Here is a 25,027-nt window from a genome sequence, read left to right on the forward strand (position 1 = left end):
GCCAAGGCCAGGTAATAGCCCTGCCAGAGTGTCTGTCCCAGCCCTGTTCACCAGCTGATCCCATACACCCTTCTCCTGAAGTCTTCCTTGGCCCTCCCTGGATGAGGAGTTCCTCCGCTGGGTTCCCGGATAGCTTCTTTGAGCTTCTCTCCCCCTCAGCCAGGCATCCTACTACCCAGCATCATTTTCTCATCTGCCTCCCAGTACTACAGTGAATTCTTTCAGGACAAGAACCAAGCACTATATCCTCCAGCCCACCCAAGGCTGGGCCCAGCACATGCTCAGGAAATGTGTGTGAGGGGTGAATAAATGAATGAATAACTGAGTGTTCCCAGTATGGATGGAATCTGAGCCTTAAGCAAAGGCAAAGAATGCTAACGGTGGCATGAGAATTTGGTGGCAGACAATGCTCCAGGATTTAAATTCAGCTCAACCCCTGGATGATGTCTAGATCTGATGGCATCATCTTCTTCCCCCATCTGAACCTTTGACAAGAAGGAACAGAAAATATACCACCCACGCCTGTCAGGACCCCCACAGGCCATGGCAGAGGCATTTGTCAGGTACCTGAGTCCCGCTGATCCAGGGTCATGGAGTTCCACCTCCGTGTGATGTCAATGTAGAGGATGTCCATGGCGGCCATGGACAGGCTGCTGCTGCTGAGTTTGCAGTTCCTGCAAACAATGGGAAGTGACATGTCACTGCCAGCCTGAAACCTGTCCAGTATATCTTTCCTCCACTCCTGTCAGGGACTGAATGTTTGTCCTCCCCAAATCCATAGGTTGAAATCCTATCCCTCCAAGGTGATGGTATTAGGAGGTGGGGCCTCTGACAGGTGATTAGGTCGTGAGGGTGGAGCCCTTGAGAAAGGGAATTGTGCCTTCTAGGAAGAGACACTAGAGAGCTTGCCTCCTCTCTACTCTCCACCATGTGAACACAGAAGAAGGCGGCCGTCTGCAAACCAGGAAGAGGGTCCTCACCAGACACTGGATCTACCAGCACCTTGATCTTGGTCTTCCCAGCCCCCAGAAGCATGAGAGATAAATGTTTGTTGTTTAAGCCACCCAGACTGTGGCATTTTTGTTCTAGCACCCTGAACTAACTGACATTGTCTTTGTTTGGATTGTGCTCTGGGTCTGGAATATCCTCCCTAACCACAGCTGGAACTGCTGCAGGGTGACCAGCATGGAGCAGTAGAAGAGAAGGCAGTGATGTAAGTGAGTTAGATCCTTGGGTTCCTGTAAGTTCAGCCATTTGGTTAGTTAGGGGTCTAACGGGCTGGAAAGAGCAAGAACTTTAGGAAAGCAAGTCTTTTTTTTTTTATTTATTTTTTTTTGAGACAGAGTCTTGTTCTGTCGCCCAGGCTGGAGTACAGTAGTGTAATCTCAGCTCACTGTAACCTCTGCCTCCTAGGTTCAAGCAGTTCTCCCTACCTCTGTCTCCCGAGTAGCTGGGATTACAGGTGCCCACCACCACGCCCGGCTAATTTTTGTATTTTTAGTAGAGACAGGTTTTTGTCATGTTGGCCAGGCTGGTCTCGAAGTCCTGACCTCAGGTGATCCGCCCGCCTCGGCCTCCCAAAATGCTGGTATTACAGGTGTGAACCACTGTGCCTGGCCAGGACAGCAAGTCTTGAGTTGTAGCCTGGCTCTGCCACTTGGAGGCTGCATGGCCCTGGTTAAAACATTTCACCTTCCTGAGTCTCGGTCTTTATTACAGTCATTGTGTGTCAGCCTGACCTTACACAGCAATGTGGGTCCCTGTCTGCTCCAAAAGGGAATGAACTCCACATGTCAAGAAATGCCCCCATGCACGTGTCCTATCTCTCAGTCTCCAGAAAGAGGAAGGGAAGATGGGCCCTCAGCGCTGCCCTCTCCTGCCAGTGTCCAGGTAGCTGACGGTGTCATGCTCAGATGACCCAGGGATGACAGCATGTCACCAGTACAGGCTGAAGCCATCACCACTGTCCAGAAGCAATTTCCCACTGGAAATGCTCACCAGATGAGTCCCTGAGGACAAATCTACGGACAAGGGCTCAAGGCTTCTGTCCTTTACCCATCTTAATCTGCCACCTGAAGATTCTACATAAGCCCCTAATCAGCCACACTAAGCCCCAGATTTATAGAGCAGAACAGCACAGGCTGGGTCCTCGCTGCTCTGTGTGGGCTGATACAGCATTGCCGGGGAGGTTCCTCGTTCCTGACTTTAGGGGAGTCACCTGGAATTGACAGGAGGATTGTGGGGGGCGGGCCTCTGAGCTTCGGATGCTCCACTTGTTTAGGTGCAGGGAGGCCACAGTAACCAGGTTTTCAGTCTGATGTCAGCATTGGTGCTCCCTGTCCACACCGCAGCAGGGGTGTTTAGAATCCTCCTACCCCTCCCCAGCCTTTTGTTTTTTTTTTTTTTTTTTTTGGTATGGAAATGTGGAGTGGAGGGTAGTCTGGTATGCTGAAAAGAGTATGATTTAGATTTAGGCATCAGACAGATTAGGATTCAAATCCTGACTGGAACCTTTTCTAGTTGTGTGACTGTGGGGAATATACTTAAACCCTCCGTGCTTTTATTTCTTGGGCTCTAAAATGAAGGTAATAATACCTGCCCACATGGTTGTGAGTACATGCCAAGAACCCAGCATGGTGCCTGTCACCTGGTAGGCCCACAGCAATTGTGAGTTCCCTTCCCCAACTCTCTCCCCCTTTTCGCTTTTCTTCTTCTAGATCTAGAGTCATCTCATCCCAGAGGCTGCCTGGAGCCAAGGGAGTGACCCTGCCCATTCTGGAGAAATGGAGCGCACCAGTCTGAATGTCTGTGTACAAGGCTTGGGCTCTCTGTTCAGACTGGAAGCAGCCCTTGGCTTGTCCAGGTGCACCCCTGCCCTGGACAGGATTTTGCTGGGAGGCTTGTCCCAAGGCAGGCTGGATTTGTCCAGGGAATCTTAAAAGCTAGGCCTCTGCGCCAGCTGTCAGGTTGGCTGAACTACATTCAATGCTGCTTTCAACTTTTCAAACAAACCCACATCCACTGCCTCAGCTAATGATGAAGTGGCTCTTTGATTTCCCATTTGTCATTATCCCTTGTGTGAACAGCTCTGTTAGGGACTGGACAGGGGAGGGGTTGATTGGCAAGCAGGGTTGGGCATCAGAGTCCCCTCTCCAAACCCAAGTACACCCCTAATGACGGTGGCTGGGCATGTGCCCCGCATGGTGCCCAGAAAAGCCTGGTGCTCCTTGTATGCCAGCACACTTTCTTTCCCCCTTCCTCCCTCCTCCCTTCCTTTCTTCCTGCCTATATTTCCCAGGCCATCAATGCACATCCTGCTTCCTCCTGGGCTCCTGCTCTGTATTTCAATCACAAGTCACGGTGGCAGACTTCAAAGCACATCAGCACACAGTTATTGAGCCCCAGTAACCACATGTCAATGGATGCAGAGGTTTTCACGTCACTTGTCACCAAGACAGCTATCTACTGGGTTCTGTGGGGGACGATGATCCAGTCTCTCCCAGGGTATTCTAACAGCCTGCATTGCTAATTTACAAAGCTTCATTAGGAACAGCCACAGTGTCCTCTAATTATCATATCAGTATCCTCTGGGCTACCTGCTCTTCCACAAGACAGGAGCGCTGCCTGGCTTGCTCTGTGGGTTAATGGAGTATTAAAGGGGAAACCACACTCACCAGTGGTATATAGTTATTTTTTTTCTGACAGGTAGAAAATAGAAGTGTCAAACCTTTAGCAGGAGCCGTAATTTAAAACAGAAATTCTCTGTTTATTCCCTTTCCAAGGTAACTCTTCCTCCCTAGTGATGCCTGCGAATACAGTTGATTGCAACATCTGCTACTGGGACAGAGGAGGGATCCATGCTGGCTGCGGTAGGCAGGAAATGCAAATGCCTTAAAAGAATCTTGATTCTGTAGGCATTTCTTGGGCACCATCTGTATGCTAGGGCTTTTCTTGCTCATTAGCTGTCTGGATTTTAACCATTCTTTGAGGGTGGTATTCCTAGTCCCATTTGAATGAAGCATATGCTGAGGCTCAAGAGATGGGACATGACTTGCCCAAGGTCACACAGTTGGAATTCACATCTAGCCCTTCCTTGGAAGATAAGAGTAGTGGGCTTGGGAGCTGTGGGGAGGTGGCCCAGTCCAGGGCTGCAGGAGGGATTCAGGAATCAAGAAACCAGGTCTCAGGCCAGGGACCATTAGGGTTGGAGTCTCTAAAGCACTCCTGTTGGAAGCTTTGGGATATGGGGCTGGGGCTAAGACAACCAGGGTGCTTGGATTTGCCCTGTGGTTACCAAACATTCTCAACAAACTCAAACAGGAAATGAATGACTCCAACAGTCAAGATATCAAGACTTTGGAATGAATTTTTCATCCATCTATCCACTCAATGAGAATTTATTTGTGCCCTCTCTGTGTAGGCAGTATTCTGGGCTTGGACAGCAAGGAAGAGCTGAATGGGCCTTGGATACCGCTCTCAGAGACTGTACCTGATCTTAGAGTCTGGAGTAAAAATGTGGCTCTTAATCATTGAGAACAGTTTTTCCTTATGCCTGGGGATGCAGTTCCTCAAATGACTAATGAGTGAAAGGATAAATTCTTCAGTGGAAGAAAAGTCCAAGAAATAGGGTACCATGAGAAGCCAGAAAAGTTTCTAGGAAAGGATAGGTTAGAAATGTACGTGGAAAAGATGAGCTTTGGAGTCAAATGCACACGAGTTTGAATCTTGGCTTTGCTGTGTAACCTTGTGCAAGTCATGGAAGCTCTCTGCATCTACATTAGCAAATTTCAATTTGTACAGTGAGAAAAAGACTGTTCACCATACAAGGATCTTTTTTTTTTTTTTTTTTTTGAGACAGAGTCTCGCTCTATCGCCCAGGCTGGAGTGCAGTGGCTGGATCTCAGCTCACTGCAAGCTCCACCTCCCGGGTTTACGCCATTCTCCTGCCTCAGCCTCCCGAGTAGCTGGGACTACAGGCACCCGCCACCTCGCCCGGCTAGTTTTTTGTATTTTTTAGTAGAGACGGGGTTTCACCGTATTAGCCAGGATGATCTCAATCTCCTGACCTTGTGATCCGCCCGTCTCGGCCTCCCAAAGTGCTGGGATTACAGGCTTGAGCCACTGCGCCCGGCCATATACAAGGATCTTTTAAGGACTAGCTCAGTGCCTGGCATGCATGGGGAAGTGGCAAATGGCAGTTCGCATCCTTCCTCTCTGATGTAGAACCAGTTTGAAGAAACAGTCTGTGTGTGTGTGTGTGTGTGTGTGTGTGTGTGTGTGTGTGTGTGTGTGTGTTGTGTGTGTGTGTGTGTGTTTTCCCCAGAATCAAAGGAATTTGGGCACATATGATGGGAGAGAATCACAAATCATTTAAGTTCATTAGGAGTCCAAATATAGAAAGATTTGAAACGATCATTCTCATTTCCTCTTAACAACTACTGACATCTCATGGGAAATTTAGGAACCAACTTTTTCCACTCCATAAAATCCTATTTATAGAATTTCTTTTGTGTTCATCCTTCTCTGTGCAGAAAAGAAGTTTTTTTGTTTGTTTGTTTTTGTTTTTGTTTTCTGGAGAGGATTCTATAATGTGAAAGCTAACAAATGATCAATATTTATTTTTTAAAAACCACACTACCTAAACATCTAGGGGGGCAAGAAGACAACTCCAGTTTAAAAGGTATGGCTTTGAAAGGCCATTGATATCCAAGGCGTGCAATATTGCTGGAAAGGGATGGTCACAGAAGCAGAGGAGATTAGCAAAGTCACTGAGGAGTTAATGACAGAGGGGGAAGCAAGGCCCCTTACACTCCTATTCTAGAACATTCTAACACACCATGTTGCCTCTGAGAGAATAAAGTCCCCCACAGCTATCCATTATGAAGCATGTTAATATCATCTTATGATAAAAGGGAATGGAAGGGGAAAGGGTAAAGGAAGAAAAACCTAGAAGGAAGCCCAGGATCAGAAGCCACCCAGTGGGAGAACCTCACATGAAGCAAATGCTCGCGGTACAGAGAAGCTGCTGCATTTCCTAGAAATAAACCTGGTTTTGGCAAACTGCTTAATTTCTGGGCTGCCATCATGAAAAATGCAGCATATGCAAATTGATGTCCAAGTCTGATGTGGGACACATTTGTAAAAATTTTCATTTGTGAATTACATAGATGCCCCCCAAATCAGTAATCCAATGGAAGAAGAATGACAAAAATGCATCTTCCTCTAAGATAGCCATCAAACTGAAAAATCAATCAGATACTGTCTATTTCTCGGGGAAAAAGGTGGCTTCACACCCCAGCAATTATTATAAAATAAAATGTTAAGAAAGAAAGAAGAAAAGAGCCACTTAATTCATGGTAATGTGTGCTACTATTATGTGCCTCCTGAGGAAGTGACATGAAAAGCTGGTTAGAGAGAGTTAAGTCTAGACGAGAGAAGAACAGTTCATTATTTCTCATTTCTTAGTGAAAAAGAAAAATAGAATATGGCCAGACTGGCATTAGCATAATTCACTCCGAAAACTGCTGATCTATGCAGCACATTATGAGAGATGGACACTGGAAATAAATTCAATTGGAGTGTTTATTATTTTCTTCCCTCTAGTTCTCTTCAAGGAGCTTGGAGAGAGAGAGTGGGTAGAACAGATGAAAAGCAAGTTCAACTTCTGCCATTTGCGTGGGAGCGCTGAGAGGAGTGTATATCTCGCCAGCGAATATGTCTTTTTCAAAGTGCTCCTGAGAAGGACACTTGGTTTGATTTAACATATGGCATAAATATTATTAATTCATAATGAAGCAAAATTTAAACCAAAGTGGAACAGAGAGAGAGAAGGGTTGTTAGCAAGAGAAAATGCATGCTGTTAAATTTAGCCGGCAAGACTGAACATACTCAGAGAAATCTAAAGGCAGAGAATATTATCTTTTATGATTAGGTTGCTGTTAGGATTTTCTGGTACAATTGAAAAAGAAAAATCTGGCCAGGTGCGTGGCTCACAGCCTGTAATCCCAGCACTTTGGGAGGCTGAGGCGGGTGGATCACCTGAGGTCAGAAGTTCAAGACCAGCCTGACCAATATGGTGAAACCCCATCTCTACTAAAAATACAAAAATTAGCCAGGTATGGTGGTGCACACCTGTAGTCCCAGCTACTCAGGAGGCTGAGATAGGAGAATTACTTGAACCTGGGAAGTGGAGGACGTAGTGAGCCGAGACTGCACCACTGCACTGCAGCCTGGGCAACAGAGCAAGACTCTGTCTCAAAAAAAAAAAAAAAGAAAAGAAAAGAAAAAGAAAAACCAAGAAAAACCTATTAATGGTTGTGCAATGCTTTCTCCATTTCTTCCTGCATTCTTAATTACTACAGACATTTGTTGGGAAGGGAGGGAGGAAGGAGAGGAGCTCAGTCTGAGTCCCTGAGCACTGGCTGCCCAGTCCTCACTTGAAGAAGTGGTTCTCAGTGTCACGGTCACCATGGCTCCCTAACGAGCTTGGCCACTGATTGGGAATGATGGCTGCAGGACCTAATAGTCTCTAATGTGGCAAAACCTGGGTTTTCATGCAAATGCCCTTAATTATGGAGAGCAAAAGGGTGAAAAATCATAAAGCCTATCACGTAGAGACAGATTTGTGGCTATATTTTTTACCTCGCCTGGTTCCAATCTGAGAACATTTTAGGAATCTTCTTGGTTAGAACCATTCTCAATTCTGCTTTCTTTTCAAGAGGCATAGCAGTCCTCTTAATAGGCACCTCCTTCCTCTCATACCAGAGGTCACCCACCGATGGTATCTATGGGCAGTCATGCTTTCATTGAATTCACAGTGTTTAAAATTATTTTTCAAATTGCCAACATTTGTAGATATGTATTGAGATTTTATGTAGATATTTAGGATTGAAAAATAAAAAGCTCTGGTGATATCAGCCCAGCAGCAGCCCTCCTTTAGATACGGGATGTGCTCTCCAGTTTGCCATAGCCTGCCCTCCCTCCCCGACCTTGTCTACCCAGCCCTCTGTGATAGTTGATGCTTCCTGCTGAACCTGTATGCAAGTGAGATGGTGATTCTTACCATAAGCAATTTTTCAAATCTCCCCCTCTTCTGTTTGGGTAGGACTTTATTAGGAGTAAAAAGGAAGCATTTCCGTTTCTACCAGCAATTTAGCCTAGATGATAAACCTAACTTCTAAATTTGGGCTATACATGCCATCCATTCTCAGCCTCTCCTTGCTGCCTGGAAAATCTTGCCTCTATCAGTCCAAACCCTGCCTCCTTTCGGGAGCCTGCCTTGATTCCACCAGGTAGAGGAAGCCTCCCCCATTCTGTACTTGTAGCACTCTGAATGCCACCCTGCTGGGGAGTCCATGAGCCACCGCCCCATGACTCTGCCAAAACATTGCCTTTAATGATGTGTTCATTGCATGCTATTAGACTGACAGTCCTTTGAGGGCAGGCAGGGTCCCATTATTTGCCTTTGAACGTCCCATGGCTACCAGATGCTCAGTAACAGTTGTTAGGTTAAACCAGACATAATCCTTTATAGCATAATATTGAGCTAGAACAGATCTCACAGGACCAGGGTTCCCTGCAACTCCCAAGATGTCATCCACATGAAGCCAAGCCATTTCTTCATGCTCTCTGATCTTGAATTGAGTTTTCTGTGTGATGGTGCAAAGGCTGGGGAGGGCCAAGAAAGCTTCTGCCATTGCTCCAAAGATCTGTGCCCACAGACATCTTATGTGAGAGAAGCACCCCAACTTCCTCAATCTCATCATTCTCCAGGGCCCCAAATACTTCCACAGTGCCCATAAGTGCACTCATGACCTGGGGCCTCTGTCACTAAGCTGTTTCCTTATGTTACAAGGTCCAGGAATCACAAAGGGGTAGAGCCTGCCTACCTATCTGTTCTCTTTCTTCTCTTTTTCACTATAATGGGATAGCACTATGCACAATTAGAATAATTCTATTTCCCAGCTTCCTATGCAGACGCTGATAGCCAGTAAGATAGAAGTGGAAGTCACTGAAAACAGCTTCCAGGAAAGCTTTTGAAGGGATCTAATTAATCTGCGGAGGCCTTTTTTCTTCCTCCCCTTCTTCCCCTTTCTGTCTGGAATTCAACCATGATGACTGGATTTTCAGCAGCCCTCCTGTGACCATAAGACAACCCCAAAGTGGAAGTACGCACTTAGGATGGATGAGCAAAAAGACAGAAAGTGGAACATGGATCATATTGTGGAGTCATTAACCAGCTCTAGAACCCCCACTGCAAAAGTTCCTGTTATATGGAAGAAAGTTACTATTTAAGCCATTTGTAGGTGGTTACCTATTACTGAAAGCCAAATGCAATTCCTAAATGAGTCCCAGAGTATCATGTCAGGCAGTCTTTTCAGTGTAAATAATAAGTGCCTATTGACTTTTTTGAAAATTCCCACTGCCTGATGGAAATAATAACCACAAGACTCCCACTTGAACAAGCAGCTCCCATGAACTAGGCATCAGGCCAGCTGCTCTATGATATATTATCCCAACCTCACAACAATCCTGCAAGGCAGGGATGATTGTTCCCATCTTGCAGACGAGAGAACTGAGTGCAGAGAAGATAAGGAATTTGCCCAAAGCCACACAGCTGTTAAGTAATGTGCTTGGCTCTGAAGCCAGATCCGTCTGATCCCAAAGCCTGTCCTCTTTCCACTGGGCCTCCCTCCCACACCCGCCCTACCCCTTGAAACTAACACAAAGCCCTTCTCAAAGTCATCTTGCAAAAATACTACTTCAGGTGTACTGAAACGGCAAAATTCCTGCCAATACTTTTGTGTACCATCCTCCTGTCAGGAATAGCAGAGGGCTAGAGTTAGAATTTATAAAACTTCTTTGGAGACAAGTCTTTGACAAAAGTGGTTTCCCACTCAAAACTTCTAATTATTTTAGTGAATAAAGCTGTGAAAAGTGTGACTTTGAGGTGCAAGACAAAAATATCAAAATCAGTGATGGGAAAAACAACAGCCATATTGAGTGCTCACAGACATACTCCAGGAGGTGTATAGGATACAATTAATTGCTAAGGAACATTTCCACATTGTCACCCATTCATATTTGTTAAAGGGATCTAGAGTTATTAGATTAACACATACTAAGTGGGAACCTTCTTTGATCGAGACTCCGTGTAGGACCATATATATATCTATATAAATTATATATAAATATACATATAATTTCATGGAATTCTTTTAACCTTGTAAGAAGAAACTGACATTTATTGATCACTTACCACTTGCTAGATGTTTCTGTGCAATCTCAACTAATCTTACACACACTATTGTAGGGCACAGGCAGCTTTATCCTCATTTTACAGGATGGAAGTATTGAGGTTTAGGGGTGCTCTTTGCCTTGCCTTAGGGTAACTTGCCCTAGAAGTTAGTAAATGCTGCTGTATTGCCCCAAAGTGTCCCCACAGGGTAGAAGGAAATTAATGTGTACTCTCTGGAAACCAAGTGGCAATTGCTTACTATGCAGGCTGCAGCAAAGATATAATTTCTTTATCTCATGTTTTATCTTGAAAATTCATGCAAATTTTGCATTATACTCTAAAATATAGCCGTGCTATTTTTATATTAGAACAAATGCATTAAAATATTTATCAGCTGAATTATTTAACTTTTCCCTCCTGAAACTAACACTTTGGAAAGATGTGCCTTGCTTCTCTGTTGTGGCTTCACGAACGCCAGGCACACAGCCATGCACCACTGGGAGAAGCCCGGTTTAAGAAGCGCAAGGTCTGCCTGACTCCAAGGGGCGATTATTAGTATGCATTTTCAGGACTCAGCTCAAGGTAGGCACAGAGTTGTTTTTTAATCATGAACATAAGGTTGCGAATGCTGTCACATCCATCATATTCATTAATTCACTCAACAAATGAGAGTCTACCATGTACCAGCCACTAGGCTAATCTATGCTCAAATAGAGTACTGACCCAGCACCACAGATTCTCCCAAGCGCAGTCAGGGAGACCTGACCCACCAGATGTGAGACTGGACTCCACCCGGCTCAAAGCCCAAGCCAGAGGAGGCTGTTCTCACTGACCTTATGAAGGTACGAAAGCCTGTTGGCCCCAACTTCATTGTCCCCTTGATGCCCAGGAATCGGATAAACAAATTTGCCATCCTGTCCACCAGGCGCAGGTAGTTGAACTGCTTTGCGTACTTGGGGAACACCTGCTTGAGGCAAATGGAAGGCAGGTGGGCTTCGGGGTTGGCGCTGCAGTCTGGAGCACTCGTCAGCTCGCCGTCCAAAGCATCTTCCTTTCCAGCGAATGGTTTTTCAAGCTGCTGAGACCTGAAGCACACAAAGAATTAATGATATAACACTATCCCTTGCAGTTTCTCCTTTACTTGAGATTTACAGCCTCCTCAGGCGGCAGCATTATCAGTATTTTTATTTTACATACAGCAAGACTAACCATAGAGAAGTGACCTGCCCAAGCTCACATAGCCAGCACATAGCAAAGCCAGGACGTGAAACCAAGGCAGAGCCAGGGCTAGAAATGTGTGCTTCCTCCTTCCACCATCCTGGTTTCCCAGTATGAAAACCTTCCTTTACTATACTTGTGATTCAAGAGAATACTTTATTATGTAGCAGTCTAGGTTTGATTTCAAACTCTTACTTATGGGTAGTAATTGAATAATTAAGAAATACAAAAATCTTATTGAGGACTGGCAAGAAGCCAGAACACAGTTCAACGAACAATTTGCAAAGATGCATCAGCTACCGAATCCTAGGAATAGAAACAATTATATTTCTGGCTTAACTGTTTTTTTAAAATTTGGAATTCATACAAAAAATGATTACAGTGTAGTGATTCCTTAGTCTGGATATTTTATTCAGAAATTATTTTGATGTTCAAGAAAACTAGCAGCTAATAACTCTTAAATATCCACCTCTAGCTCAGAATGTTCTTCTCATCTTAGACCTACATATTATTCCCCCTCGCCCCAAATCTACGTTCCCCATCTCCTTGAATGTCACAACCATCTTCCAGTTACCCAACAGGAAGGCACAGAATAAACGCCGACTCCTCCTTGGCTAGTTATGCCTCCTTAGTCCTGAAGCCAACCCCTGCTGCTCTGCCCTTGCCTGGACTGTAGCAAAGGCCCTCCTGCCTCTGGCCTTGCCCATCCATAGATCCATTCTCCAAACTGGCACCTAAGTCACCTCTTTTTAGGCCACCCTGGCTGAGTCACTTACTTGCTAAAACCACTGAGGACTCCCGAGTCTGTACTGCTCTTTCTGGCACTTGAGGCCCTTCCCGAGGTCTTCTTGGGCCTCCTCATTTCCAATCTTCCCTTCAAGCCAGGCACACTGTTCCAGCCCAAGCCTTGTGTGCTGCTCCTCCCAACATGCCACTCATTGGCCTGCCCTGGAACCAGAGACTCCATGCTCCCTGGACACCCAGTTCCCTTCCACACTCAAGGGCCCTCTCTGCAACTGCAGCTCAGTTCCCACTCCTGCGTCCTATCCTGTTGGGATCTGGGGCCAGGTGTAACCCTCTGCCACCTGCTGTGTTCATTCCTGAGACAGAACCTTGAGCATGTTATACATGGTCAGTAAATGCTGCCTGGTTGACTAACTGATCCAAGAAAATTAGTACGGCATCTCGTGGTACTGAGACGTGGTGCTATTAATGGTACCAAGGCCTGTTCTCTACTCTTTATTAAATGACCTCATGCCCAGTGCTTTCATTTCCAAGCATGCACACCATCAGTGCTCAGGTTGGACCATCTGGGTGTCTTTGTGCCTGTTTTCCTCTGGCCCTGGCTGCCTGGCACACTTCTGTTCCACTTTCAAAACCAGCTGAGATGGCTTCTTGACCACACGGGTCCCTCTCTCTCATGCCTCACCCCCATTCCTTGGACGTGCTTCCTTGTTTGCTTTGTCATGCCTGCACTGCGTTGGTTTACATGCCAGGCTCTCTCACCATTTTGCAAGCTCATTGAACACCTACATCTGTTTCATATAGAAATGTCACTCCTATTTCTATAGGACCTGAAACATACTTGGTGTTTGAGAACGTCTCATTGAATCTGTTGAACTGAAAAAGTTTGCAACATAAGCCTCAAAATATTAAAGTTACAATGTTTTGTAACTTGTAAGCACTTTTAAATTCAACAGCGAAACAACGTGCGTGATAGCCCTACACAAACGGTCCTCCCTTCATCCAAGTCCAAGGAGCCAGCCTCTGGGAAAAACTCCCTTGTATGAATAAAAAGTCCTGGAAGGCCTATTCCTGGTTTCTCCTTAGTGGGTCTTGATGCTGGTCTCAAAGCAAGGACAGGCAGAGGGCAGAAGCAGAAAAGTACGAGGGAAAAATCTCTTTAAATCTCTTTTCAACTTCAACAGTATGGAGGGTTTTAAGGAAAGAAATGCTTCCTCCCACAAAGAGGAGAGTCCTGACTCTTTGGGACAGGCAAATGTGCCCAAAGGACTGCAATTTTCCTCCAGCTAAAATGATTTTGTCATCATCACCTTGAACTTAAGACAGTAAATATCAGGTGGTTGCTTTTCAGATGAAATGAAACGTTTTCCCATTAAGGTTATAGGAAGAAAGATGAGAAAAAAGGCGACGCTCTTATCGGAAATTAGCCCTTAAATTACTGGGTAAGTGGCAATCAATGACTTTATAAGCACTCAGTAAGTTTTTATTCAAGGAAAGATTCGGAAATGTACAGTTGGAATACACTCGATAACAATGAAAATATCTCAGAGGACTCCTCAGTGGGCAGAATCGTCCACAGTTAGGCGGCCATCTGCTCTTCACTCCACTCTGTGCAGTTATGACTATGCCCCTGTTCCAGAAGAAGAAACTGAGGCTTGGTAAGGTGTTGCACCTGTATCATCTACCTGACCTGGAATTATAAGTCAGTTCTAATAAGCCACTGATCCACTGCTGTTTCTATTTTACTACTGTAATTCTTCTCCTTTTTTTTTTTTTTCTTCAAGCCATTCTCCTGCCTCAGCGTCCCAAGTAGCTGGGATTACAGGTGTGTGCTAGCATGCCCAGCTAATTTATTTTTATATTTTTAGTAGAGACGGGATTTCACCATGTTGGTCAGGGTGGTCTTGAACTCCTGACCCCAAGCAATCCACCTGCCTTGGCCTCGGCCTTCCAAAGTGGTGGGATTACAGGCATGAGCCACCATGCCCAGTCCTTCTTCTTCTTCTTTTTTTTTTTTTTTTTAGAGATAGGGGCTCACTCTGTCACCCAGGCTGGAGTGCAGTGGTACAACCACAGCTCACTGTAGCCTAGGCTGAGCCAAGGCACCCGGGCTCAAGCAATCTTGCCTCAGCTTCCTGAGTAGCTAGAACTACAGGTGTGTACCACCACTAGCCTGGCTTTTTTTTTTTTTGAGACAGAGTCTTGCTCTGTCAACCAGGCTGGAGTAGTGGCGTGATCTTGGCTCACTACTACTACGACCTCTGCCTCCTGGGTTCAAGTGATTCTCTTGTCTCAGCCTTCTGATTAGCTGAGATTACAGGCGTGTGCCACCATGCCTGGCTAATTTTTGTATTTTCAGTAGAGATGGGGTTTTGCCATGTTGGCCAGGTTGGTCTCGAACTCCTGACCTCAAGTGATCCACCCGCCTCAGCCTCCCAAAGTGCTGGGATTACAGGCATGAGCCACCGTGCCTGGCCAGTCTGGCTAATTTTTACGTTTTTTTTTTTTTGTAGAGATAAGGTCTAACTACATTGACCAGGCTAGTCTTGAACTCCTGGCCTCAAGCGATCCTCCTGCCTTGGCTAGCCTCCCAGTGTCCTGGGATTATAGGTGTGAGCCACTCTTTCTGACCCACCACCCCATTATTCAAATACACATCATAATTCACATTGCGGGTTACAAATCCTACGTGGAATTATTGATTTTTTATTTTAAAGAGTTTTTTAAAGATTATAATAGTAAGTCATGTTCTTTGTAGACATTCTGAGAAATGTATAAAGGAATCAAAATCATTTGTAATTCTACAAATTTGAGATCAACACTATTAACATTTTGATTTCTTATCTATATTTATGAAGTTAGGATTGCATTACGTGTATTCCAAATCCTTCTTTTTATATCCTACATTGTAAGTATCTTCCCATGGTATTAAGTGTTTTCATGAGTATAATTTTTTGTGACATGAAATATTCTGTATTAATTAACCATTCCCCCTCAGTTAGAGATCTAGTGTCACATGGTCTGTCAATTGACTAAACAGAGTCAGTGATCAGTCCCCTGAGTGACGTACTCCCTCTCAGAAGCATAAAATCTTTTTTTTTTTTTTGAGACGGAGTCTCGCACTGTCACCCAGGCTGGAGTGCAGTGGCATGATCTCGGCTCACTGCAACCTCTGCCTCCCAGGTTCAAGCGATTCTCCTTGCCTCAGCTTCCCAAATAGCTGGGACTACAGGTGCATGCCACCACATCTGGCTAATTTTTTTTCTCTGTATTTTTAGTAGAGACAGGGTTTCACCTTGTTAGCAAGGAAGCATAAAATCTTATAGCTAGAAGTGGCTTTGGAGATCACTCTGTCTAACGATGTCATTTATTATTTTATCGTAGTACAATAATAAACAGAAAGTTCACCATTTTAACCATTTTCAAGTGGACAATTCAGTAGTGTTTCAGGCATTCACATTACTGTGTAACTGTCACCACTATCTAGTTCCAGAACATTTTTGAAATGATTCTAGAGAAGAAATTTAAACCCAGATAGATAAGGACATTAACACCAGCCGGTCATTTGATCAGCACATCATCCAGGATCGTGGGCTTAGCTGGGGTTGCCCTGGTGATGGGAACCCCACCACCTCTAGGACACCTCAGACTGGAAAGCTGTTCCCAATGGTAACCAGCGAATGTCTTTCTCCAGGGTCCAATTCCTGCCTCCCATTCTGCCTCCAGAGCCTTGCAGAATGAGTCTGTTTTTTCTTCTAGCAATAGCCTTTCAAATTTCTTTCAAGGGTTGCTGTATTTGGTGGATGACCACCATTTCCCATCATTCCTGAATCCCAATTAATAACCTCATGATGAAAAGAGTCTTCAAAGCCAGAGATATCATTTTCATGGACTCAACCACAAATTCAGAGGGAGGTGGTTTTACTCAACTGGAAGAAGGCACTAAAGATATAGCTGATATGTAAGAGGAAATAAAACAATGAGAAATGGAATCTTTGCTGGAGATAATTCCAATTATCACATTCAGATCCAAGCCATCACAAGTATGTAAGATCCTGTTTTTACTTAATAGCATTTTAATGGAAATGTCAAGCTTATGAAATAAAAGTGACTGGTAAAGAAAATATAAATCAAGTTGACTAGTCCTTTGGGATAATTTTTAAAAATGAATTTGGTATATCCTTGATTCATCAAAATAGGTCAAAGAGTTCTGGAATGTTTTATCTATTAGCATTTTTCAAATAAAATGGAATTCTTTTTCATTGAAACTTGTGAAAGACTACCTATCTCTATTTTGCCTGGAAAGTTAACTGTTAAAAATCACCATTTATCAAGGGCCTACCCCATGTCAAATACTGCTCCAAGCAACTTACCTATATTATTTCATTTGTTTCTCACAACAATTCTACAGTGTAGGTGTAAACGATTCCCATTTTACAGATTAGGAAACAGGCCCAGAGAGGCTGAATACTTGCCCAAGCTCATCCAATCAGTAGTGAAATCAGGATTTACACTTGGGACTGTCTCACGACACACCCCATGCTTAGTTCACTACATAGCTTTTGTGATAATTTGATTTAAATCAAATCAGAGACTTTTCTTCTTATGTATAAGCGGTATATCGTTCCAGAAATTAACAAAGCAGAGAAGCAGGTCTAGCAAGGTCAAATTCTAGTTGCCGAAAAGTTGCTTAATTTCCATGTCTAGTTAAGCATTCCTTCAATAATTTATTCATCCGTGAAACAGGTTCCAAGCACTCACATGCCCGGGGCCTCGGATATAAGAGTGAGGTGGACACATGGACACAGTCCCTGTCACCCAGAAGCATGTGACCAAGTGAGGGAAGACAAGACCCATATATAAACAGTGACTTGGCAGTGTGATGATGAGCGAGCCAGCATGGGTCTAGGTCATACAGGACCCTGAATGTGAAAGAAAGGTGCTTGAACATAGTAGTGTAGGGAATGAGAAGAATGTGGTGGATTTTGAGGAAAGGAATGGCAAGATTACCATCGTGGTGGAGATGAACACATCTGTTAGCACTATGCATTCTGAATTGAGAGGGGAAGGGTGGATGGTATTAGAAAGCTACTGGGACAGTCTAGGTCAACGATTCTGAAAGTGCCGTCCCCAGCCCAGCAAAATCGGTGCCTCCTGATAACTTGATAGAAATGCACATTCTTGGATCTCACCCCAGACCTACTGACTCAGAAACTCCGAGTGGGCTAGGCAATCTGTTTTAGCAAGCCCTGTGGGTGATTCTGATGCAGGCTAAAGTCTAAGAATCACTGGTCTAGGTGAAAGAAAATGAGACCTGAACTAGGGCAGTTGTAATGGGCATAGAGACAGGGAGCTTTAGACACACAGATTTAGCAACTACTGCTTGAACATGTGGGACAAAAGGGGAGAGAACACCCTGGATCACGTCCCCAGGTAGCCTTGTGGCAGTGGTGCCGCATGGCAAAGGGACGTAAACAGGTCCCCTTCCCTGCTGTTCGGCCAAGGCGAGTCCCCTCAGTCACTAGCAGATTCCAAACGCACATGTATCATGTTGGCATTCCTGCAGAAAATGCTAACCATGCACCAAAGAAGTCCCTCAAATTAGCCCTGCAGCTAATTTAAAGAACTGGAGGATGAAGTCACTAAAAATAAACTTTACTGTATAGCCCAGCTCTGTTGCTTGATAAATCCCTGCTATCACAGAAGCCCCATTTGCCTGATGGGTGATGCTAGGCAACTTGAAGGGAAGGTGACAGACTCTAAAACAGGTGAGGTGTGGGCTTCCACAGTGACAAGGAAAGGACTTAACGAGAGAGCTCTGTCTGCCATCCAAGTCCCTCTAAGACCTAGACCCATGCTGAGCCTATTCCCACCTGTTCCCCTTCACGCAACGACCCTTCCTCCCCACAAACCACGGCCGGGCCACTTCCACCTCACTTGATGACTTTCCTCTAACATATCGTTAACAGTGACAAAACATCAAAACACAATGAAACACAATGGCAATGATATTAATTGCACATACTATGTGCCAGGAACTGCAATTTTAAAACATTTAATCTTGATAAAATCCTACGAAGCAGGTGTTATTATTAATATGATCCCCATTTTACAGGTGAGGAAACCAAGGCACAAGGATACAAACCAATATGTTGTGAATCTGGGGCAGAAACCCAGACAGGCAGGCTCCAGCATCCTTGTTTCTAACCACTGCGTCATGCGGCCTCCATACACGAGGAGCTGTCAGGCATTGAGGACCTCAAGAGTCAGGCCGGTTATTTGTAACATCTCCTTTGACCCTAGCAAGAATCCTTTGAATTAGGTATTACAAATGGTCCCATTTCACTGATGAGAAAAGGGAGCTTCAGAGAGGTTAACCTACTTTCCTAAGGTGGCTCAGCTTTGACCTCGAAGCCCAGGCGCTTTCCACGCCATCATGCTCACTTGATGTAGTTACACAACTTCACTGATCTTATTTTCCCCTCCCTTGCAATGGAGAGAAGTCTTTGGCTTTATGGGGTGGTGTGAGGCTTAAGCAGGAGGATGGAGCCTACGCCTAGCACAAAACGGCCACATTGTTTAGGACTCAAAACAGGCTTTCCACAAAACATCAAGAAGAATCCGCTTGGGGGTCTTATAACTGTCTTCAATGTGACTTCTCGGGAGGGCACCAGTGCTCATCTGGCTGCTTCATTTTATTTGCCAAACAAGTCAATCTGTTACTTTACATTCCAGGCTCCCACGAATTGCTGACATGTAATGTTTGTAATGTTTGTCAACTATATGAATTAACAAAGGACCCCATGGCGATAACAGCAGACTAGATCTCTCCCTGCCCGGGGATGGATTCCCAGAGCTGCCAGGCCTGGGGTTGCTGCAGGAGCATTTTCCTGCAGGGCCAGGCAATGCATTAACTGAAGGACAAGCATAAGGACTTACTCTAATGCCCTGGCTCCCACAGACCCAGAACTCATGCTATTTCAGAGCTGGAAAGGCCTTTTGGGGTCACTGGGCCCAGCCCTCTCATTTTACGGATGAAGGAGCTGACAGCTCATTTTACAAAGACCTCCCAATAAGCTTCTTTTCCAACAGGGCTCTCTGCCCTGCTGGCCCTGAGCATGGAGCACGTGTCTTTGTCATCATCCCTCTTGCCCACTGGGCCTGCAGCACGGTTAGAGGCAGTGAAACATTTTGTGCACACAGGCCAAGGAGGGGTGCTCCAGTCGGCTCCTCCTCCCTGGGCTGTGGGCCTGGTGATGCAGAGGGTCTGGAATTCGGGCTTTGGGGGCAGATCAGGGCATGGTTGAAATCCCAGCTGTGCCACTCACAAGCTATGTGACCTCGGGCAAGTCATATAACCTCAAAGCTTTAGTTTCCTCTAATATAAAATGGGAATAATAATGGCACCTAACCTATAGGGCTGATGTTAGGATTAGCAGAGAAGATGGACACAGCATCTCAATACCTGTTTGCCACTTGGATTATAACCGCTGACATCTTTCTCTCACGAGTGTCATCATCTCAAGGTGCCCATTGTCTAGTCACCATCCCTCAGTTAGAGGGACTGGTACTCACCCCTAGGAACTCAGGAGAATATGGGGTTTCTGCCTCACTCCCTACCCCATGTAACCAAACACTAGATTGACCTTCTGCTCCTCAGGGGCTCCTTCTTGGGAAGCTCTCACTCCAGGCTGCCCAGGACCACCTAACAAATGCTCCACGTGTGCCTCATTTTCTCAGGCCTGGCTGGGGAGCTAACTGCACCTGCTCTGACACCCTCCTTCTCTATTGAGGATGAAGTTAATGCATGAGAGAGAACTTTGCTGCTGCCCAAGTACGGAAAAAGTCAGATTTTGGAGTTAGAAGAGGCACTAGCAATGATCATGTTTCATTTTCCTTCTGAAATACATAGGGAGTGGGGCCAAGTCTCTGGCTTGAGGTGAGGCATCCCACAGGGGTGGCAAAGGCAGGCTAAGGCCCCCGGACTTCCCATCCAGAGCCTTTGAGATAAAAAAAAGAGTGAAGAAGAAGGGAGAGTTAAGTGGCTCATGCCTGTAATCCTAGCACTTTGGGAGGCTGAGGTGGGAGAACTGCTGGAAGCCCTGAATCTAGACCAGCCTGGGTGACACAGTGAGACCCCACTTCTACAAAAAAATTAAAATTAGCCAGCTCTGGCAGTATGCACCTGTGGTCCTAACTATTTGGGAGGCTGAGGTGGGAGGATTGCTTGAACCTGGGAAACAAGGCTGCAGTGAGCCGCCAGCTGTGCCACTGCACCCCAGCCTGGGAGATGGAGCAAGACCCTGTGTTTAAACAAAGAAAAAGAAAAGAAAAAAGAAAGAAAAAGAAGAAAAGAAAATGACACAGCTATTGAGCATAAATGCCAGAGTGGCCAAAATTCTGAATGAAAAGCTCAGACTCTTCTAGCCGCCTTGGCAGAAAGGGAGGAGAATGCCTTTTGCCTGAAGGACTTCAGAGTCCCCTTTAAACCTACTGAACAGTTGGCCACTGTCTTTCCGTAGATGAATTGGCTGGTGCTTAGCTTTTCTCTGGAACCCAGAGAACAATCTTTCAAAGTATAAGCCCTGCCTGCACCAACTGGCCAAGGCACGGTGAACAAGGTCCCCAGGCCTGAGTGAGCATTCGAGGTCTGCACGGCCTGGTTGCTGCCTCCCTCATCCTCCACATCCACATCCCTCCCTCCTTTTACAAATGATCCACTTGAAAAACACTCATCTTTCAAATTTAAGATTCTCTCTCACCTTTCCCAAAATGCTTTCCACGGCTTTTGGAGATAGAATCAACCATTCCTTTCTCTATAACCTCCCTTAGTACTTCATCATCATCATCATCAAGAAATTTATTGAGAACTCAATCTGCATCTTGCACAATGCTAAGCCCACAGTATACATTATTTTTTCTTCAGAGTAGTTATCACACTCCAATGGCTATTTGCATAACTGTCTGCTTAATGCCTATGTCTTTTCTAGATGGAAAGTTTCCAGACGGGCAGGCACCATTACTGCCTGGTTTATGACTATATCTACAGCCCCAGCACAGCTCCCGGTATACAGTAGGTGCTTAAAAATATCTGACAATGAATACAGTCATTATTTTAGTGAACTCTCACAACAATCCAATTAGTCACAGTTACTAACGTGAGTTTACACCTGAGGACGCTGAAGCGTGGGAAGTTTAAGTCAGTGGCCTAAGCGATGAGGCTGGGATTGGAACCTGGGTGGTCTGTCTCCACAGCCCACATGCTAAACCCCTGCACTACCCCTGCATTTCCACACCCCTCTACTTCTGGTTGCCAGCATGAATCTTTTTTTTTTTCTTGTTCTCTCACAGTCCCTGGGAAAAGCCTGTCTCTACTCGGGGAGAACAAAAATTTCCTAATGGCAACAGCAAGAGACTGTCTTTATGACAACTGTAATCAGCGGTTGTATTAGCCTCTGTTTTACCACCTCCAAAATTAGCAGAAAAGGCCAACTTGAGCTTTCATTGTACATCTCTGCTAATGAAGGGATCCTTTTAATTACATACTCAGTGCCTATCTGCAACACAAAGCATTTTAGTGTTTAAACACAGTTCTGCACCAAAGTATAGGTCTATGTGAATACAGACAATAAGTGGGGGGAAACCATGTGTAAAAGTTATTCTTTGCCTAGACTGTAATTTCTTTTTGGCATTCAATTTCATCTAAACCCAATTCATTTTCTCTGGTAATCCTAATTCTCTTCTATACACTGAGCACCCAATGAACCCTTATTCAGTAATTCTGTAGGCATATCCCAGGTCAAATACTCCCCCTTCAGACTGCAGATGAAATCTGCACACTTTGTTAATTTCACTCATCACTGACTGATTTGCCTTGAGGGCTCTCCCCACTTACCCAAGCTGGTGCATCGGTCAATTCCTGCAGTACAGGTGTTGAACACAAAACCAGCTTCACTCAGCATCATGCCAGGAGCTCATGACATTTGTATCCCACTTTCCAAAGCTATTTTTAAGTGCCATTCTGCATGAGATTTGCACTGATGTGAATGAGGCCTTATGAGGCTGATCTCACAGACCTTTCTCAGACAAGGGTGTCCTGACCTTGCATTTGTATTTGGTCAGGGGAAAAGCGGAGTCACTCTTAGTGAGCCCCTTCTTTGGACCAGAGACTCTAACAGGCATTAATTACCCTGGTTAAGCTATACAGAGACCTTAAGATGAGATATTAAGATGCACCTCCAGAGCCAGAATGTGTGGGTTGGAATCCTGTTCCTGTTCCCAACTAGCTGGTAATCTTTGAAAAGTCTTTTATCCTGCTTGTGCCTTGATGTCTTTATCTGTATAACAGGGATAATAGTTCTCCCTATGTCCCAGCATTGTCGTGAGAATTAAATGGGCTAATCCATTCAGAGCAATACCTGGAATGTGGCAAGCACTTGGTGTTAGCTGCTGTGACTGAACAAACAAAGCAAACTCAGGTTAAACACAACACTCAGAGTCACGTGCCTCCTAAACAGTATCAACTGGTAACCAGGACCTGTCTGATGCTTAAGACCCTAGGCTTCCAGGGAGGCTAGGCCAAGGGGGCTCACTGCTGGTCCACCCCTAGGAGACAGTAGTCAGTGCCTTGGCCTGGCAGAGCGTGACCTAGAGGAAGTCTTTCCATGTGCATGGTCCCCTCCTGGCTGCAGCACGAGCACACTGGCTTCTGCCTCCACTGCCCACGTACTGTTCTCTCAAGGGTGACCATGCACCTCCTAATTGCCACTGATCTTCTTAATGTTTGCGCGCGCGCGGGAAATGTTTGCGCGCGCGCGGGAAAGGTTTAGGCGCACGCGGGAAGGGTTTAGGCGCGCGCGGGAAGGGTTTAGGCGCGCGCGGGAAAGGTTTGTAATAAAGAACCCGGAAATGTGCCGTCTTGTCTCCGCTTTGCGGAGATCAAGCAACAGAGGTCGGCTAATTCCGGGCCTCATGGCTCCGGACACTAATTGCCACTGATCTTCTTAATCTTTCTCCAGTCTTGCTTGTTTACAGCATTCGAAGCAGCTGACCACTGTCTTCCTGAACCTCTCATTTCCTGGCTCCCGCACCCATGCACTCTCTGTGGTGTTTTTCCATCCTCTGTTTTCCCTCCTTTAGGACCCTTAGTGGTAGGTGGTCCTCTAAGCCCCTGTTCTTGACCTGCTCCCCTGCCCACAGTCTTCCCGGGCGATCTTATTCACAAACGCGATGGCCTGCGCCTCGTGCCACTTCTCTGTGTCTGGGATGCCTCTGTCCTGCCCACCCCTTCACGACAATCAGGTCCAAATCCTGCTCATCCTTCCAAGCTCACGCTAGACACCAGCCCACGGCCTTCCTGGATCCTTCCCACTCAGAAATACTCTCTTTCTGATTCCCACAGTACTTCATTGTGGAATTTATCATTTTCTAAATTTATATCACAGTCATTTAAGTTTGTGGCTTCTTTTTCCTGATAGACTATGAGTTTGCCAGAAATAGAATCCATTTTTGTTCCTCTGGCAGTACTGTACATCTAATAGGTGATACAGAAAAGACATGCTGATACATGACTGTGTAAGTAAAGTATTCTTTAAGACAGAGAACATGAGGAATTTGGGGTAATTTTGCCTGAAGACAAGAAAATGGGCAGGGTGACCTTTAGGGTGTCATTTTTCAGCTTATGGATTTATAAACCCATCTTTAGGGTAAAAATGCCACATTAATAATTTATGGTGATGAGAATAACGGTCATTCTGGTTCTAGCCCTTACCAATTGTGTGGCCTTAGGAAAGGGGCATCAATACTCAGCCTCTGCTTCTCTTCCACAAAATGGATATGGATGATAGAATCCACCCTCCAGAAGTGTTGAGGGACTTGATGGGGTGGCATAAACAAGGAGCTGGCATCCTGGTTGGAACATCGTAAGTACAAAAGAAATGGTAGCTGTAATATGACTCCTTTGACATGTATTTATTGAGTACCAACTCTGCAGCCAGGGATGTTGGGTGAACTCAAGCCCTACCTCCTCCAGGAAGATTTTGCGGCCTCCTTCGACCCATTACATTCTTTCTTGAAAGAACTTTGGTCCTATCAAGATTAGATTTTTTTTTAATCCGACTAATAAATTAGGCATGCCTATTAGCAGTCAGGTCCAGAGAGAAAGTCTAACTTTTTATTTTATGCAATTTGAATTCCCTGAACATAGAGTTGTTGTCAAAATCCATTAAAGTATTTAATTTCTCTTGTCACTGCACAATTCCCCAAGCAGACATCCAGACAGTTTGCAGTGGTGTTTCTCACAGAAGTACTAAATGTTTAGTTATCAAGGTACATTTTTTTGATGATGCCTCCCTGATGGCTCAGGAGACTCTAGAGAGACTGTAAGTTCAAGCGCAAGGTTAAGGCAGCCAGCAGTGTGGTGAGAGTTGCAGGGAGGATGATTCACGCAGGCCTGGGCTTCGGCTCTGACACTGCCACTTCCTGGCTGACTGACCTTGGGGAAGGTACTTAACCTCACTGAGCATCAGTTTCCTCATTTACAAAGTGGTGACAGCACCAAACCCACAGGGCTTTAGTGAGCACGAAGTGGAATACCAAATATAAAGAACCTGGAAGAACGCCAGACACATCACTGGTCCTTGATACAAGATGGCTTAAAAATCCCAGGGATTTGCAGATGCAGAGACTGGGGTCTAGAGGCTGCTATCCCCATCCCTCCCACCTCCCAGGAGGACAGCCCTAAGGAGCAGGCTGTTTATGGCGACACAATGGCCAGACCCGCCCCCCCCCCCCACCCCGTTCCTGCCTCTTCACAGTAGCCTCTCCCAA

General features: G+C 45.4%; 1 protein-coding gene across 1 annotated transcript in view; it reads right to left on the minus strand.

Annotated features, from left to right (window-relative positions):
* Positions 1–25,027, minus strand: part of TTLL11 (tubulin tyrosine ligase like 11) — a 285,983-nt gene that overhangs the window by 41,624 nt on the left and 219,332 nt on the right. The window contains exons 7-8 of the mRNA XM_030920126.1: positions 11,071–11,322; positions 568–674 (exon numbers count right to left, since the gene is read on the minus strand). Coding sequence (XP_030775986.1) covers positions 568–674; positions 11,071–11,322 — 359 coding nt within the window. The remainder of the gene's footprint in view (positions 1–567; positions 675–11,070; positions 11,323–25,027) is intronic.

The sequence above is a fragment of the Rhinopithecus roxellana genome, chromosome 16 (assembly GCF_007565055.1).
Source record: "Rhinopithecus roxellana isolate Shanxi Qingling chromosome 16, ASM756505v1, whole genome shotgun sequence".
NCBI lineage: Eukaryota > Metazoa > Chordata > Mammalia > Primates > Cercopithecidae > Rhinopithecus > Rhinopithecus roxellana.